The sequence below is a fragment of the Abrus precatorius genome, unplaced genomic scaffold, assembly GCF_003935025.1.
Source record: "Abrus precatorius isolate BTA unplaced genomic scaffold, Abrus_2018 Scaffold9, whole genome shotgun sequence".
Lineage (NCBI taxonomy): Eukaryota > Viridiplantae > Streptophyta > Magnoliopsida > Fabales > Fabaceae > Abrus > Abrus precatorius.
In genome coordinates this window covers 31,047,511-31,064,232 of record NW_020874439.1, presented here as the reverse complement: position 1 = coordinate 31,064,232, position 16,722 = coordinate 31,047,511, and the positions used below count along the sequence as shown (strand labels likewise).

General features: G+C 28.2%; 2 protein-coding genes across 2 annotated transcripts; both read right to left on the bottom strand.

Annotated features, from left to right (window-relative positions):
• Window positions 1–630: 630 nt before the first annotated feature.
• On the bottom strand, window positions 631–6,752 carry LOC113851199. Its single transcript, XM_027481673.1, has 11 exons — window positions 6,740–6,752; window positions 4,215–6,466; window positions 3,945–4,062; window positions 3,756–3,838; window positions 3,161–3,405; window positions 2,886–2,972; window positions 2,664–2,763; window positions 1,829–2,036; window positions 1,603–1,732; window positions 1,160–1,199; window positions 631–1,053 (listed from the first exon to the last, which is right to left on the bottom strand). The coding sequence occupies exons 1-11, from the start codon at window positions 6,750–6,752 to the stop codon at window positions 814–816; spliced, it is 3,516 nt and encodes a 1,171-aa protein (XP_027337474.1). The 3' UTR covers window positions 631–813.
• A 3,330-nt stretch (window positions 6,753–10,082) lies between these two features.
• LOC113851421 (gibberellin 2-beta-dioxygenase 8-like) lies at window positions 10,083–14,786 on the bottom strand. Its single transcript, XM_027481886.1, has 3 exons — window positions 14,288–14,786; window positions 11,028–11,352; window positions 10,083–10,313 (listed from the first exon to the last, which is right to left on the bottom strand). Exons 1-3 carry the CDS (start codon window positions 14,770–14,772, stop codon window positions 10,083–10,085), a joined length of 1,041 nt encoding a protein of 346 aa, XP_027337687.1. The 5' UTR covers window positions 14,773–14,786.
• Window positions 14,787–16,722: the final 1,936 nt, after the last annotated feature.

Below are 16,722 nucleotides of genomic sequence, written 5' to 3'. Positions count from 1 at the left end.
ATATATCTAGACTGTCATGAAAATAAATTTTAATAAATAAAATGTAAGCATCTGACAAGTTTTTACTCACTTTAAGCCCTAACTTTCGAAATACATATTTAAAAAATGATTTTTTTTTTATCTTAGAAAATGATGTCCAACGTGTGATTGTCTCTTCTACGCTTTGCTTAAATGAATGAGTGAGATTTTAGAGAAAAATATATATATAAAAGAGAAAAGAATAAGTAAGAAATAGAGTAAAAATAAAATGAAAAATATATATCATTTAGATGAATAAGAACAAGAGAGATAGAAATGAAAAAATCTTTTCTGCTTATTTGGATGGATAAAAATGAGAGAGTAAAAAGAAATAAATATAATATATATAAAATATTTTTATATGAATTTAAAAATTGAATTTGATCCCAAAAGTAATACTTTTTACAATATGCTTTTTTATTAAGTTAAATTTATTAATTATTTTCTTTTGCCATAAAATATTTTATCAACCTTCTAAAGAAAGAAGAACATAGACCTCCTTTTTTTTCACATTAAGAAATAAGATGAGTTAAAAGATATGAACAATGCAAGCGAGCAAAATTTGCATGACACTCCATGTTCAATCAAATATTAATCTCTCCAAAACCATTAAAAAACAACTTTTCACAACTAATCAAATTCACAAGCAGACACAGTCACCGTATATGTGCCTCCATCACAGTACAATTGACCTAAGTAAAATCTACCTTTTCTGTTTTACAAACTAAATGAAAACAAAATGTGAAATCGTGTTGTAAAATTATGCATAGCATGAACGCCAAACAAGTCACCCCTTTATGCTACTATTCTTCCTTTGTACACAAAAACTGATGAAGAATTAATCATCTTCCCTGTGCTTACTAATTTACTTCCCTCCAATAATGACATTCTAAACCCTTCACATGTTTTTCTCACTTTCCTTCTGTTGTAATATTTATACAAGCCATTATACCTGTTACCTGCTTGGTTTACAAGAGAGTACTGTGAGCTGGTTCCATTCTGGCACTGTTGATCTCTAGGACTTGGTTGCTCCTCCTAAGAACCAATAAAAGTATTAGTGTTAACTGAAACAAGAAACCATGCAATAAAAGAAATAAAAGGGGAACAAAATGTTACACATAAAAACAATTAAGAGAAGTACCATGGTGATGGGGTCAATAGCACCATAAACATGATGACCACTGCTGCCAGCACAAGCACAGGAAAAATATCACACCCATTAGATACAATATTGCCATCACTTCCCAACAAAATCTCTGAACAACATATCAACACTGACAAGTAGCATATCAATAACGTTCTGCTATGAAATTGATATATATAGGATATTAGGACCATACTGGCACACAAGTTTGACTCTTGGGTATGAGGAGAATGTTACAAGAAGGAAAACAAAACATACCATACCAAGTTACTAACACTACCTAATTGGATATGTAGAATTTTTTTACTTCTTACTTGCATGAAATTGCAACTATGAAACACATACATACCCCCTAAACTCCAAATAGTTCAATCATAATTTGTTTTAAAAAAATGGTTAGGATTAAATGGACAAAAATAATAGACAGATGTGAGACATACCTTCCCATTTGTTGGTCCAGCATGCCTCCTTTGTTTATCTCCTCTTCCTGGTATACTTCGGACATTTGACTAGACTTATCGGGGTAAGCACTGCAACTTCCGGAGAAAACAACACATTTTTGTTGTGAATCTGCACAGGAAACATTGAAGTTTTAATAACTTTGTGTGGCACAAACTTATATACTTCTCTCCTTTACAAAAACAAGAATCATAAAAATTTACAAACCTATTAAACAAACGGAATCTGGAGATTGAATCTTCATCAACAGCTTCTGGCACATGATGGTACCCTGAAAATCTAAGAAAGTGTAGTCCAGAAATCGAGATCTCTCAAAACTTGTCATCTTTGCAAAGCCAAAAGATCTGGTACATGTTTCTAGCACGCTAGGAATAGCAGGCAAAACAAGCCTCTCCACACCTAATTGCATGAGCTTCTGAAGAAAGAAAAATACAAGGTAGAAAATGATAACATAAAAAATGAGTGTAATTGTAGGTCTTTATCTTAAGAAAAAAAAAAACTATGATTTGGAATTATTTAAAACTTTTTATCTACCCTTATCACTTACACACAAATTCAACATCAGAACTGAACAGTCTCCGAAATCATTGTGTTACATACAGCTTGCCATATCAGTTAATTTGGTAAACTTTATAAAAGTAGTCAAATGAGTTTCCAGAAACGATAAAGTGAAACAAAGGACCATAGAAAACAAACAAGAAAAATTAACTAATCCATTTCCTTATCAGACATGTAAAGTTTGAAGAAACAATCAATGTTCAATTATGTCATAAATGTAGCTCTAGATAGGAACTAAAGCTAAAATTTGGATCATTCATCAACATGGGATATCTTTGATCATGATAACAAAATATTATAAGTAGGAATTTCTTTTATTATAATGTCAAAACAAGTAGTCATCGTTGGAAGTGATTAAGATGTAAAGTAAGAATATAAGTTTTCTCGGCTAATATACATATTACATAATATATTATTATGCTAAAGACGTACTTACTAATATTGCTTAAAGCCAAAGTTGAGGATTGTGTTTTCACACCATTACCTTTTCAAGCTCATTCATTAAAATGCGACACATTCCATGTCGACGATACTGTAATCTGGTACCAACAAGGGGTACTTCTGCTACCTTCCTCCCATAGACCCTAAAAAATTGACAAAGGAAATGAATATGACCATAACACAACACTGTACAAAAGTCCTTAGAACATGCAATCATAGAATCAAACAAATCCTAGTACTTGATGGTGACAAATCCTATACTCACCTAATAATTGCCACACTAATTAGTTCTTCATTTCTCTCAAGTAACACAGTATAGAAACCCTGGAAATTTAATCGGTTAAGCTCTGACCTACAAAGTTCCAAAGCACAGATATCAGGTATAGACCAAGAGATATAACAAGAATGCAGCACAGTAGATAGCATGATCATTGTCAAAGTAAATATAGCATATATTAAATGGTAAAGATATGTATAACATAAATATAATAAGCAACATAAAACATTATGGCTATATCTTGAAGGATAACAATTTCTGACCAACTGCTGAGCATAACATCTTCCATGAGATCTTTGCTAGAGAAAGGTTCCTTTAGGGGCTCAAAACATTCATGCATCAGAGATAGAGCAAGATTGAGTTTGCTAAAACTTTCTGCCGCTAAGTCATGTTCAGTACCACCAAGATCACAACTCTCAGAGTTGATGAACTTCACCAATGTCCATGTTAGATTGTCCACACCCACTGAAACTGGAGCTCCTAGTAGTTTATGAAGGCCTTCATATATCTGCAAAAAATAAACACAATAATGTAGGGTAAAACCAGTGTCCTTAAAGACCCTCAATGAAGACACCGCCTAAAATGCTTCTCTGGCACTAAACTCAAATCTCGATTGCTTGTCAAGTCATAACAAGTAACATCACCAGAATAAAACAATATATAATTCTATGAAATCTCATGATGAGTAACTGTTGACCAGAAACACATGTTAAAGAGTTGACAATAAATATAATTTTTATATATTATTAAAGTTATTTCGCTATTCAAGGCAAACAAATAGGAACAAGCAATTTTTCAAGCAAATTATGGCTCTATTTCCCAAAGAGATGAAAAAAAAGGGTGATAAATATATTGTACCTTTTCACAATCTTTTCCACAGAACCAAGTTTTCCAATATCTTGATATATCTGCAGCTCCATTATTAAGGCACCTAACATGATCTACAAAGTTTGACAAAGATGACACCAAATTTAAATATGTAGACAAATACACTCTAATATATCAAGACATGGATGAAATATTAAAGAAAAACAAATAATAGATTACATTTATGTTCACACTGAGCACAAGTAAGGAAATGTTCATCCTCATCTTTATGGATTTTGTTTTGGCCACAAATCCCACAACAACATGATGGACAAAACCAATCACCATCAGGGACATCCTATACAGAAACAATAAGACAAGGCAAAGGAAACAACTGAGATTCAAGACCAATTATTGGTTTGAAAGTACTGAATTGAAGTTTTTATAATGAGATAAAACAAGATAGTAGTAGCACTAAATAAGCATGATTGAGAAGGAAAATGGTAATACCTTCAAACCAAGGCACATCTTATGGAATGAAGATGGACATTGATCACATAAAATAAGTTCACCACCATTGTGGCAAACAGAACAAATGTAGTCATTGTCTCCTTGACACAACTCACTGAATGGTTTTTCACTAGTTTGGCTTGTTTTATGATCTTGCATTATTTGCATTTGACAATGCAAGAGTGATCTACCATCTTCCAAAAAGATACTAGAAGAGGGCCTGCAAGTACTAATGCCACTAGCATGATGTTCAAAGCCAACAAGACTGTATATTTTCATGCAACAGTTACACTTGATTCCATCGCGAGTTATTTTCCCTACAGCCATAGTACGAATAGTACGTTGCCTTCCTTTTGCCTTGTAATAAACCTTAGACCTTGGTAAGACCATGTTGCAGTCTATCAACCAAGACATAACATTTAGAGGTTTATGTTGTGATGAACAAGGGGCAGACATATTTTGAACCCTCTTATTTGATCTTAGCATCCTTAGAGGCAATCCATTGCTTTGACAATTAGGTAGATTGGATTCTGAATTCCTCAAGTATTTCCTCTTTCGATTTGAAGTTGATCTATTTGCAGCAGCACCATCCATAGCATGTAACTCAGGGTCTTTTGGAAGAAATTGGGATACTCTATGTGATAATTCCCCGCTCCAAACCTGATCAACATTTTCCTCATTAGTGCTAGAGACATTTGAAGGCTGCATATCAGATATAGCCCATTCAGGAATACCCTCTTCAATACAAAATCTACATGCTGCATGGAGTGTTGTGAATCTCTTATTTTGTGGAGACATGTATCTTATTCCCCTTTTCTTATTAGTTGGAGGTGGATAGTCGAAACTCCATCCTTCTGCTAACAGGTGATTCTTTGCTTTCAGTATCCACTTTTTTTTATCAGCCTTATTCTTGTTGGATTGATGTGCATGATAATATTCTACAATAGCTTGAGGATAAAACTCTGGTTTGACATCATCAGGAGGAAGGATATTAAGATCCTGATTTTTTTGGGATGGATTAGGAACTACATTTGAAAGATGAGAGTCAATTGTAAGATGCATTCTACTCTTTTGAGACTGCAAAGAGTTGTTCTTGTTGGGGTCCTCTAGCATACTTTTACAAACTTCAACTAGTGACAAGTAAACCTTTTGGCCCAGTTCATCAGGCAATTTATACCTGTAACGTTTGATATTAAATCTATTTGACCACTCAATTTCCCATCCAAGATATGCAAGATGCTTTTGTAGTCTTTCCTTCCAAAGTTTCCTACTTGTCCTACTTGAACCAAGTGCATATTGCCTAACAGCGTCAGGACATAATTCAACTTCAGAAAACTCCAGAGGTGTCCAGTATGTGGACCTTAAATGGGTTGGGGATCTAGGTTTTCTTTTTCTTCCAAAACAACTAGCACCTGAATTAGGAGGAGCAGGTTCCTTCTGCACAACAATTTCCTCATCTGTCAAGGTCATGTTGAAGTCAACATTAGCCATAGCTTCATCTGAATTCAGCTCTTGTGAACTCCCTGGAAGATTTAAGACTGAGATAGCATCTTTTACTGTGAGTTTTAAGTAATCATTTACTACCTCCCTCACCAAGTTTTTCCACAAGTACTTCACATTATATGTCCAATCTCCAATCATACAAAATTCCTCTTTCCCCTGTACATCATACCAAATTTGTTTAGCTGAAATTGCAACAAGAGATTCCCTCTCACACTCCTCAATCAATTCAAGAAGCACCCAGTTCCCTCGTTGCTCCCACTCTCCTGTAACTTCATCCCAGTCCTGAGTAATCCGCAATTGATGAATTTCAATTTGCAATTCATCTCCCAAATCAGGGAAAAACACACTCCTTGTTTCCATTCCATCGCAGTGATCAAATATGACACCTTCCCACCAAGCTTCCCGCTGGATCACATCAACACACAGACCAAATTTAAGATCCAATCTCCCAAAATCAACCAAAGGAGGCATTGGCCTAATGAAGCTACGCTTGTAGCAATATGAAGATTCAATTTCTCCGTCCAAAGCTTTTGGAACATTCACCACGTCCACAAGATAATTTAACCTATTATTCTCCAAAATATTCGTATATCTGATATAGCGTTTCAGCTTCCCACAATGGATAACTGTCCCTGCGTGCCATGATCCAAGCAAGCCCTCCTCTTCACTCCTCACCTGAAAATTTTCCAAAACCTCTTCAATTTCTATAGATGACAATTTCAGATAAACAAAAAAAATCAGCAATGTACCTGAAAACATTAGACACATAGTAATATGAACACCCGATCATAGATACTAATAAAAGCCAAAACTAATGACAACTTAAAAAAACACAAGAAGGTTGAAAAAAATAGATTAATCTACTTTGTCTTTCTCATTTTTTGAAAGACATCAGACATTCAAATAACAAAAAATCACATCTTTATTATAAAAAAAAATTAAAATTAACATTACCTCCACGTTTTCATTGACTTGAAGCTTTACGGGAAACACTCGTTTATGCTTTCTACTCTTACAATTACCAATGCCCTCCATTAACATTGGAGGAAAGGTTCAAGAATTACTATTTCTAAAAACAGAATTTCAAAACTTGAGAAAAGGGAATAAAAAGGGTTAAAAAGAAATATTTGCCATCGTGAAGAAATCAAGGGATGAAACTCAAATCATATCTAATAAAATCATATCTTTGACTCCAAGTCAATGCTTTTCACACACTAAATGTGAACTCTCTAATTTTTATTTTCTAAAATATCTAATTTTACTGCTCTACATCATCAACTTTTGCGAAGATATTAATGGCCCCACTCTCATTTAACACTACTTTTTAATTTAATCTTGATATAAAAATTATATATTTTAATTTTTATTAAAAGAATAAAATTCATTATCACTATTTTTAAAAATATAATAGTATTATAATATTTTATAGAAATTAAATAAAAATATTATTAATATAAAAATTATAATGAAGGTTTTTTTAGGTAAGAACTTAAAGAAGGTGTAAATTTATTTTATATAAAAACTAAAACAAAAATGTTATCTTTACTTATTTTTTTTATACAAAACAAATCAATGGAGATAGCTACTTATTTAATCGCACACTATTTATACAACTGTAAAATAAGCTAATCTAGTTAAGTTTATTAAAATATTAACAATACGAGAATTTGTTTATAATTTTTAAAATTATTTTATTTAAAATTAATTAACATAATATATAAATATAAAAATATATTTTAAAAATAATATATTTATTATTTATTAAATTATCATAAAATTATATCAAATATATATATTGAAAAAGATTATAAAATACACTATTATACTATTATATTGTTAATTTAGTCTTGACATTTGTTTAACTTTTAATTAAATTTAATGCAGTATATTAATTATTTATTATTTTAATTAATAATAATTAATAAAATTTTAACTATACAACAATTAAATGATAAGATAACACATTACGAAATAAGCAATAACAATTAATTTAAGTACAAATAAAAGAATAACAATTAAACTTTAAATATAATTAGCATAAATATATTATTTTATTATTTTCATCAAATTTATAATAGATATAACTATATTATAAATACCTAAAATTTATATGCTATTAGGGTACAAATTTGATATAAACTATTTCTCAATTAAATGAGATATATTATAATAGATGTATATATAAAATTTATTGAAATAAGTTTATCTTAATGAAGCTTATTTTTTGTTTTTTAATCAAATAGATGTGACTATTAATATATGTATTTATTTAATAATTTATATATAGATTTTATTGACATAATTTTAAAAAGATATATTTAACATTCAATTTAAAATTTATAGTGTGATAAATTATCTTGTATTAACTATTTTAGGGAAAAAAAATATTATCAAAATCCTTTATTTATAAAAGTGATTAGAATGATCTTATTATTATAAATACGATTGTGCCACATAAATTATACAGAGTTGGTGCAATTTATGTTCTGCTTTTGTGCGATTTCGTTCAAATATGTTCAACTACAAATTGTTCAAAACTCGTGGATAAATTATAATTCATTTCACCTTATACAATTTATGAATCAAGTACACTTAGAATATATTTTAATTTTTTTAAAAGATAATTTTTATTTTAATTAAAATACATTGTATATAATATTTTAAAAATTTACCATTATGTAACTTTTAATTTTTAGTTTATTATTTAAAATAAATTATAAAATATATATATATATATATATATATATTGATAAATTATGCTTTAAATTAGTGTAAATTTAAACATTTTATTATGACAAGTTTTTATTGAATATGTCATTTTTAATAATTTTATTGAATGATACTAGTCAAATTTCTCTCTTGTAATTAACATTAAATAATAAAAAATAATTTTCTTCATTAAAGTCAATTTCTATCTCATAATTAAAATTTAATTTTTTTCTTTATTAAAACAAATGTTCCCTATTTTATTTTTAATTAAAATTTATAATTTATAATTTATTATCTAAATAAAACACTAACTACTAAAGTAAAATGTAAAGGTTAGTAATTTTTGTATTATTATAATTATTTTAATAAAAGACTGTAAATACCTTGAATTTCTATTAATTCAAACCCATAAAGACAAACTTAATTGTATTTTTTATGAATTTTAAAATTTAAAAATGAATTATAATTTATTTTTATACATGATAAAATTATTTTAATATAAATATAAATATAAATATAAATATGTGAAACATTAAATGATGATTTTTAGTAAATTTTATAAACTTATATAGATATAAATAAATTATTTGTTCCAAATAGTTTTATAAAAAAATAATTATAAATATCAATAGTTATGAAATATATATATTAATTTGAACTTTTATTATTTATTTGTCACTTTTTATAAATCTTAATAATTATTAATTTTATTATAAATTCATAAAATATTAAAAAGATAAAGTCAATTTTACACACATATCAAATTCAAACTAATTTTAAATTTTTTATTTAATTTATTCAATTTTTAATTATATTTGGACTAGTATGATTTATTTAAATATAAAAATATGAATTCAAAATTTTCTTGAACTTCTATTTTATTTATGACTTAAATAATTTAATTTTTTTACATTGATTTAATGAAATTTAAAGTTTAAATTAATTTAAGTCGGATTAGATTAATTTTCTATTTGATAAAATTAGGTAAAATTAATATTTTATAATTTATACTTGATAAATTAATTTATAATTTATAACATTATAACTTAAAGTAACTAATTAAATGAAGTTGTATTTAGTAATGCAAACTTATAATTTATTTAGGATTTTATAATTTATTATTTTAAAAAATAAGCTAATAGAATCATTTGATGATCGCATAATAAAGCTAACTTATATTAATATAAAACTGATAATTTATAATTTATATTAGTATATTATTAAAATTAAATAAGAATAAAGTGATTTAAGATTAATTTGTACTTATGTATAATTAACAAAATAATAAAGGTAAAAGTAAGATGAAGTTATTGATAGTTTATGAAGTATAAAGTTAATTCTACTTCAACTAAATTTTAAAAGTAACAAAAAATTTTATTTTGTAATTATTAAATAACCATTATTTATATAAAAAAATCTAAATTTTTTTAACTAAGTTATAATAAAAACCTATTTTGACTTTAAATTAAAAAAAAAAATAGTCACTTTTCTTAATTCAACTTTAAAAAACCTGAAAGAATAATTTCTCTTAAAGTAATAATATCAAGCAAACACTTAGTACTTTGGTCTTAGTTTTCTGCAAATCAAACAATGATCCAATTTCAAACTCAGAATAACAAGAGTGAACTCAAATTTGTGAGTGAAACCAATAAAGCTTTAACAGTTCTCAATCTGCTGAAACCTTGCAAGTCCCACTTTATGGCCTATGGCCTTGATATCTTGTTGCACCTGTGCTCTGAACTCATTGTAAGTAAAGGGCTTGTACTTTGAGCTTTCAATCACAAGTTCTTCACCAGGAAAAACAAAGTAGCAAATTGAAATCCTCTCTCTATGTTTGTTTATCTTCACCCTGTGTGTCACACTCTTGTATCTGTCGTCGCTTATTGCCTAAACCACAACACCCATTATGAAGAATAACATTTTTTGAGCTTAACTCTCTTTGATTGATTTATTTTCAATCTTAAAAAAAAGAAATATGTATTTTTAATTTTTAGTAAGAAACTGAAAAATATTTTTCATAACATAAGAATTACAAATAAATAATAAATTTTAATTAAAAACTGAAATAATTTAGATGTAATTGTAATTTTGATCATAGTTTGGACTGAGCACAATTCTAGTGGCAGATTTTTTTTTTCAAGCAATTTAAGTCTTTCTATTTTTAAGTTTATGCAAATTTGATCTTCTATTGATTCTCTTTCACATAAAATTTTCAATTAAAATTTTGGGGAATTTTTAATGGAAATAGAGTATAACATAATATTAAAGTCATAAATAAGAAATTTAGTATAAAATTGATTAAAATTTTTAAGATGTGATATATCATTAGTAAAGATTTTGAGTAGAAAGTGAAAATTTAGAAGTTTTAAGCCAAAGAAAATCTATTTGGAATTAAATTTGCTAAATTTTAAAAGTAAAAAAAAAAAAAATCAATACTTAAGAGATTAAAATTACTTAGTAAATTCGTGGAACTAAAAATATAACTAATCCATTAATAAATAAAACATATTTTCCGATATCAAAATTAAAAGTATATTTCAGCCTATAATTTGTTATATACTTGTATAAATCTACCTACATAAAAATGGATAGAATTTGGACCTGCATCATGTCTCCAAGGTTGACAATGAATGTGTCGGAAATGGGTTTTATAGTAAGCCATTGATCATCTTTGAGCACTTGAAGTCCACTCACTTCATCGTTTTGATTCAATATAGACAAGATTGAACTATCTGTATGTGCTTCCATGCCCCAACCAACATTTGTATCAGTGCAATGTGGGTAGCGGTAGACACGCACCATTCCAGTGTTTTCTGATAAATATGGCTTTGGGGGTTTCAAATTCAATTCAAGGTTCTTCGCCATAGCTTCAAATAAGGTTGTAGCAATTCTTGATAAATGGTTTTCATAATCCATTAGCAGAAGCCTTGCAAACCAAACATGCATGCCTTGTGTTACTTAACTCTAAACACAAATTAGTGGCTTCAAATAGAAAAATCATATAAATAATTTGCTTCCATGATTCTTAAGGCTCATAATTAACTTTATTTATGGCTTTAATTTTATTTTAATAAGACAAAACTTACATAAAATTCTCCACAAATAATGACGTGTTTTTTTTAACTTAATATTATGTTTGAATTAATTTGGAACGTAGTCAATTCAAAGTCCGATTGATTCAGTCAGCGAGAGTCATGTTATTTGGTTTTTGTAATGTTAGATTCAATAATCATACTTTGAAGTCAACAACAATTTGTCTAATCCATATAAATCAGGTTTGAATCTTATACGAATGAAAGTTTCAAATCGTATTATTGATGTTTGTGAATAGACGATCAATAATTACCTTTAAATAATGATGACACCTATAAATATTTAGATACCACACTGTAAAACTAATACTCATTTCTATATACCTGTGTAGATAATAATTTTAATCTTCATCTCTGGGCCTTATTGACTCACTCAAATTAAATAAAAATTCAACTTTAACAAAAATAAAATAAATAAATACTTCACAAACTTACAATTTTTATGCTTGCACTTTCTGAAATTTACATAAAACATGGTTATATATATAAATTAATAAATATAATTTTATGAGGACCCCTTTAGTCTAATCATAGGTGTGAAAACCTAATGTGAGGTTTGATTGATATTCGAATATGTCTTTTATGATTATCATGTACATCAAGGCCATATGCAATCATGCCCTAACTGGCAAATTACATTTTTCGTTATCTTGTTAGATGTTTTCCTTAAATAACATCCTCAGTTAATTTTTTATGTTATGATCCAAAAGGAAGCAGTAAACATTTGCTTACAAGATAAATATAGAGACACGTACTAAACTTTACATAAACATATTTTGTACTCGATCTAAATATATGTATTTATCTGAATTATATATCACCACCATCTTTTATAATTTTTTTTTTCATATAAAATAAACATTCACAATTTTAACGGAAGACGAAATGAAAATTTTGGGAATACAAGTCAAAGATACACATGAAAAATTCCTAAACATACACCTGAGAAATGATTACTTTATATCGACGTAATTCTCAATCATTTTTATATCATTTAAATGATTTAATATATATTCAAAACAATTACTATATAACGTAAGAATGTCAGCTAGAATGGATCTCATATATGTGTGTTTAAGTGAACATAAATAGTTATACGTTATATATAAATTAATATAATGTAATAAGAATAACCAATTTTATAACAGTGAAAATGTTATAAATCATGTTGATAATCAATGAAAAATATAATACTAGAAAAAATACTTGTTATTCCCTAGGTGATTTTTTTTTTCTAATATTTACAATTATGGCGGTACATGACACATACTAATTAATTTTAACTAGGGATGGGCATAGGTAGTACGTAAAAAGTTGAAAACATAATTTTATTATGGATAAACAGAATTAAATATAAATTATATCATTTGTTTAATTGATTATGTAAATTTATTATTATTATTATTATTATGACTCGCTTGGGGTGATCTATCTTTCTTGGTACTCAAGTATTAACTTAGATTAAGAGAAGAAACATATTAAAAGAACTGAACCTTATCCTATCATTTTATATAGAAAAAATAAAGCACCCAACAACTACCCACTCTAAACATTTCCCCACTTTAATAGTTCCCTCGTAATTAATTAGGTTTGGACCAATCAGATAAGCACAATCACTAGCAAATTATCTCGAAAAGTTTTTGCAATGTGTCACTCTCTTCTATCTAAACATGTGGTGACATATTTGTGCATTCGTTTTAAGGTAGGTGATAAGATCAATAGTTCAATCATGCATGCTTTCAATTGCGAATAAGTAAACAGATGTGATTGCTGGTAATTTTCATATATCGATGTTGCTCTCTTCATTTTGTTGATTATGATTTCGAATTTTGATGGTATTCCAAATCTAATCAAGAGGAAACTATATACTTTCAACACATCTATCAAATCTGACAATCTTTCTAAAAGGTGTCTTAATCTCAAAAGAATAATATACCTTCACATCCATATTTGATGTATAGTTTGAATGGAAAAAAGAAAGAGATAAGCGAGAGAAGAACAATAAAAAATTAATGTAAGTATAAAGTAAAGTAGAAAAATTGTAAGTATTGATTTCAAAAAGGTGACAAGTCTAATGTCCACAACAAAACCCATAAGGCATCAAATTTTTTATTTTTTTTTATAATACATTTTTAATGTCTTGAAAATATAAAAGAAGCGTTTTTTAACTATCTTTGTTCACACACACATACATACATACATACATATATATATATATATATATATATATATATATATAACGATACATATTTATTAATTAAGTTGAAAAAAAAGAAAAAATAATTCTCTAAAAATTTAATTTTTAAAAATAAAAAGTATATTTATTCTTCTTGTTTTTCTTTGATTTTAAATTTTTTCTTATTTTTTTTCTCTAAAACAGATTAGAGACTAACAAAATTAGTTAAAAAAATTGTCATGTAAGGGTTTAAAATTTTGCAGTTTCCTCACTCAGTAAAATTATCTTTTTAAAACATAGACAGCACAGCAGACAAACTAAAAGAAAATGTTATCATGTTAGTCTAGAAGGTGAACTTTAAACCTTTAAAAACAACAAAGTTTTATTAAAAAAGAAATATTTATTACTTTTATATGTTTAAAATGAAATTAAAATGCTGACAATAACAAAAACAAAAAAGAAAGACAGAAGCTAGGCCCGACATGCATGAAAGAAACAGGAAACAATAAAGAAAGTAAAAGAAAGAAATAGAAAAATATTGAAGAAGACAAAGAATAAATAATAATAATAATGCAAGTTGGCTTTGTTCTTACCTTATGGACTGAAGCGTGGGAATTTGAGGGTTGAAGTGTGAGAGTTGACTCAATGGCACATCGAAGCCTTCAACCCAATTGATATTTTGGGGGCCTCCTGTGAGTGCTGCCCCAGATGGAGTTAGGGCAGGGGTGCCCCAAAAATATGTGACAGGTGTACCACTGCATGCACCTTCTTTGCACTCAAAGGACATAGAAAAGAGCTCTTTAGCCACTTCTTGAAGATCCTTCAAAAGGGTCAACGGAACCCCATGATTGACCAAACGAAATATCCCCCAATTCTTGCATGCTTCCTCCAACTTCTTCTGCTCATGCTCTAAACACTCTAGATCTATCACTGCAACCGGATCCGGATCTTGGATCGGATCACCCTCCTCATCCGTGTCTGCCTTTGCTCGGTGCTGCTGATCCAGGTGGCGGAGAACGGGAGGGTAGGACTCCAAGTTGTTCATTTCAGTCCCTAACTTTGATATATAATGTGTCATATGCTTTTCACTTCTTCATCTCCAATATGGTTTAGGAATGAGGATAGCTTATAATCGCAGACGATGGACCAGATTGGTCACCATTCCCTCAAACCATATAATTAAATAAAAACCATGATAGAGATATGACAGTGATACGTTATTTTAACACGCACTTTATTTTTTATACACACACGTAAAAGAGAGAGCTAAGATTTTTTTATAATAAAAATACAAAAGTTAGTAAATATTATTATTTTTAATATTAAGAAAATAAAAATAATGTAACACGGTAAAAAGTAAAGAAAAAGATGAATAGAATTAATTGATGATTATAATATTAGTTAATTTATAAAAAAAATCTAAAAATAGTAAATTATGAAGAGTGTTTTGTTTTTTGTCGAAATATTATATGATTCTACACGATTCTACAAGGGTTGGTTAGGGGACCAAAAAAACATGGAACTCGACAAGTGTCTAAGAGGCCCCTCTATGCAAAGGCCCAAACAAATCCTTTGAAAAGTGGATTTGTCCAGTGTTGGTGATGGGGCCCACTCTACGCCTTGTGCATAGGTCCCCTTCACCCTCTTCTCACTGTACTCTCAGAAGTATTCAAAAGGAATGGTGAACAATTACAATTCAGCAAATCAGATTCTATCCTATCGATTATAACACATCACCACCGACCCATGTGTTTCGATACCTTCTCTTACCTCCCTCTTCTTGGTTATGCTCCATGGATGGGTAAAAGCTAGCTTGAGTCATAAATTTTATATTCACTTTGTTACAACATATGAAGCCTTAACTTTTGAAGAATTAAATATACTTCAATGAGTTACAAGTACAATGAGATTGAATTTCATATTTAATTCAAATTTTAATATATTATTTCCACTCACATTTGTTACATAATTGTAAATGTGTTCATAAAGTGAAGAAAATTAACTATTGAAAAGTTTGAAGAAATGTATATCTTTAGTGAGGATAAAGATGGAAAAAACTGAGAAGAAAAAATATATTATATTTCTTTTTTGCATATATTTAATATTAATGTATATATCTTTAAGAAATATTTAGTTTTATTAGTATTATGATAAAATATTTATGTTAAAAGTGTTAGAACATATATTATTAATTATTTCATTTTTCCATTGCATTGATTAGTTGGTAAAAATAATTTAAATAAACATATTGTTAAAAAATCAATAAAATGAGACAAAAAAACAACAAAGAGTATGATGTGATATAGAAAATAAATAAATAACCGTATTATTGTACGAATATTATTGTTAGTGTGAAAAGAAAATTTACAGGCTATTAAATCCAAAGGTGTAACGGATGTAATAGGTCATGGGGGCCAATGTAAACGTACTCTGTGAATTGGTCCCTCTGCCATTCCTCTTGCTGTACTGTGGAAAGGTGTTAAAAAGGGATGGTGATTAGTGAACAAATGAACAAATCAGATGCTATATATCATATCAATGCCAACCCCATGTGTTTGGATATTGGCTCTAACATGCATGCACCTTCTTAGTTAAGGTGCATGGATTCTGAAAATAAATTTTATGGCCAATTCAATCCAAAGGTGTAAATCACCTCTTGAAAAGATGTATTGTATAAGTGAGTTTAAGGACTAATGAAAAAAGTGGGAGTGAGTTTGGGGTGGATTAGTTGAGGTTAGGAAAATAGTGCCCATCCAAGTATTTTTTTTCTTGTAATTAGTTGATATTTATTTTTTTAAAGTATTGGTTGATTTTCTTATTTGGTTACTTCTAATTAAGTAAATGTTTATTATTAAATATTTTAAATATTAAAATAAATCAAAGCTAGCAACATAATAATTGTTATTAATGTTGTTTCGCTATTACCCAATATTACTTATGAAATATGGTCAACATAAATAATTCATGTTATTTTAATATGAATGATATTTTAAAAAAAAAAAATATTGTTGGTGGTTAATAATGTACT

Excerpts from the sequence above, each read along its gene's own strand:
- LOC113851199 (XM_027481673.1), bottom strand. Across the intron at positions 3,839-3,944 it reads TGCTCAGTGTGAACATAAAT|ATCATGTTAGGTGCCTTAAT; the intron begins GTAATCTATTAT and ends CAAACTTTGTAG. Across the intron at positions 1,200-1,602 it reads CTGGACCAACAAATGGGAAG|TGGTCATCATGTTTATGGTG; the intron begins GTATGTCTCACA and ends TGCTGGCAGCAG.
- LOC113851421 (XM_027481886.1), bottom strand. The coding sequence starts at position 14,772 with ATGACACATTATATATCAAAGTTAGGGACTGAAATGAACAACTTGGAG. Across the intron at positions 11,353-14,287 it reads CCCACGCTTCAGTCCATAAG|GCTTCTGCTAATGGATTATG; the intron begins GTAAGAACAAAG and ends TTGGTTTGCAAG. Across the intron at positions 10,314-11,027 it reads ACCTTGGAGACATGATGCAG|GCAATAAGCGACGACAGATA; the intron begins GTCCAAATTCTA and ends GTTGTGGTTTAG.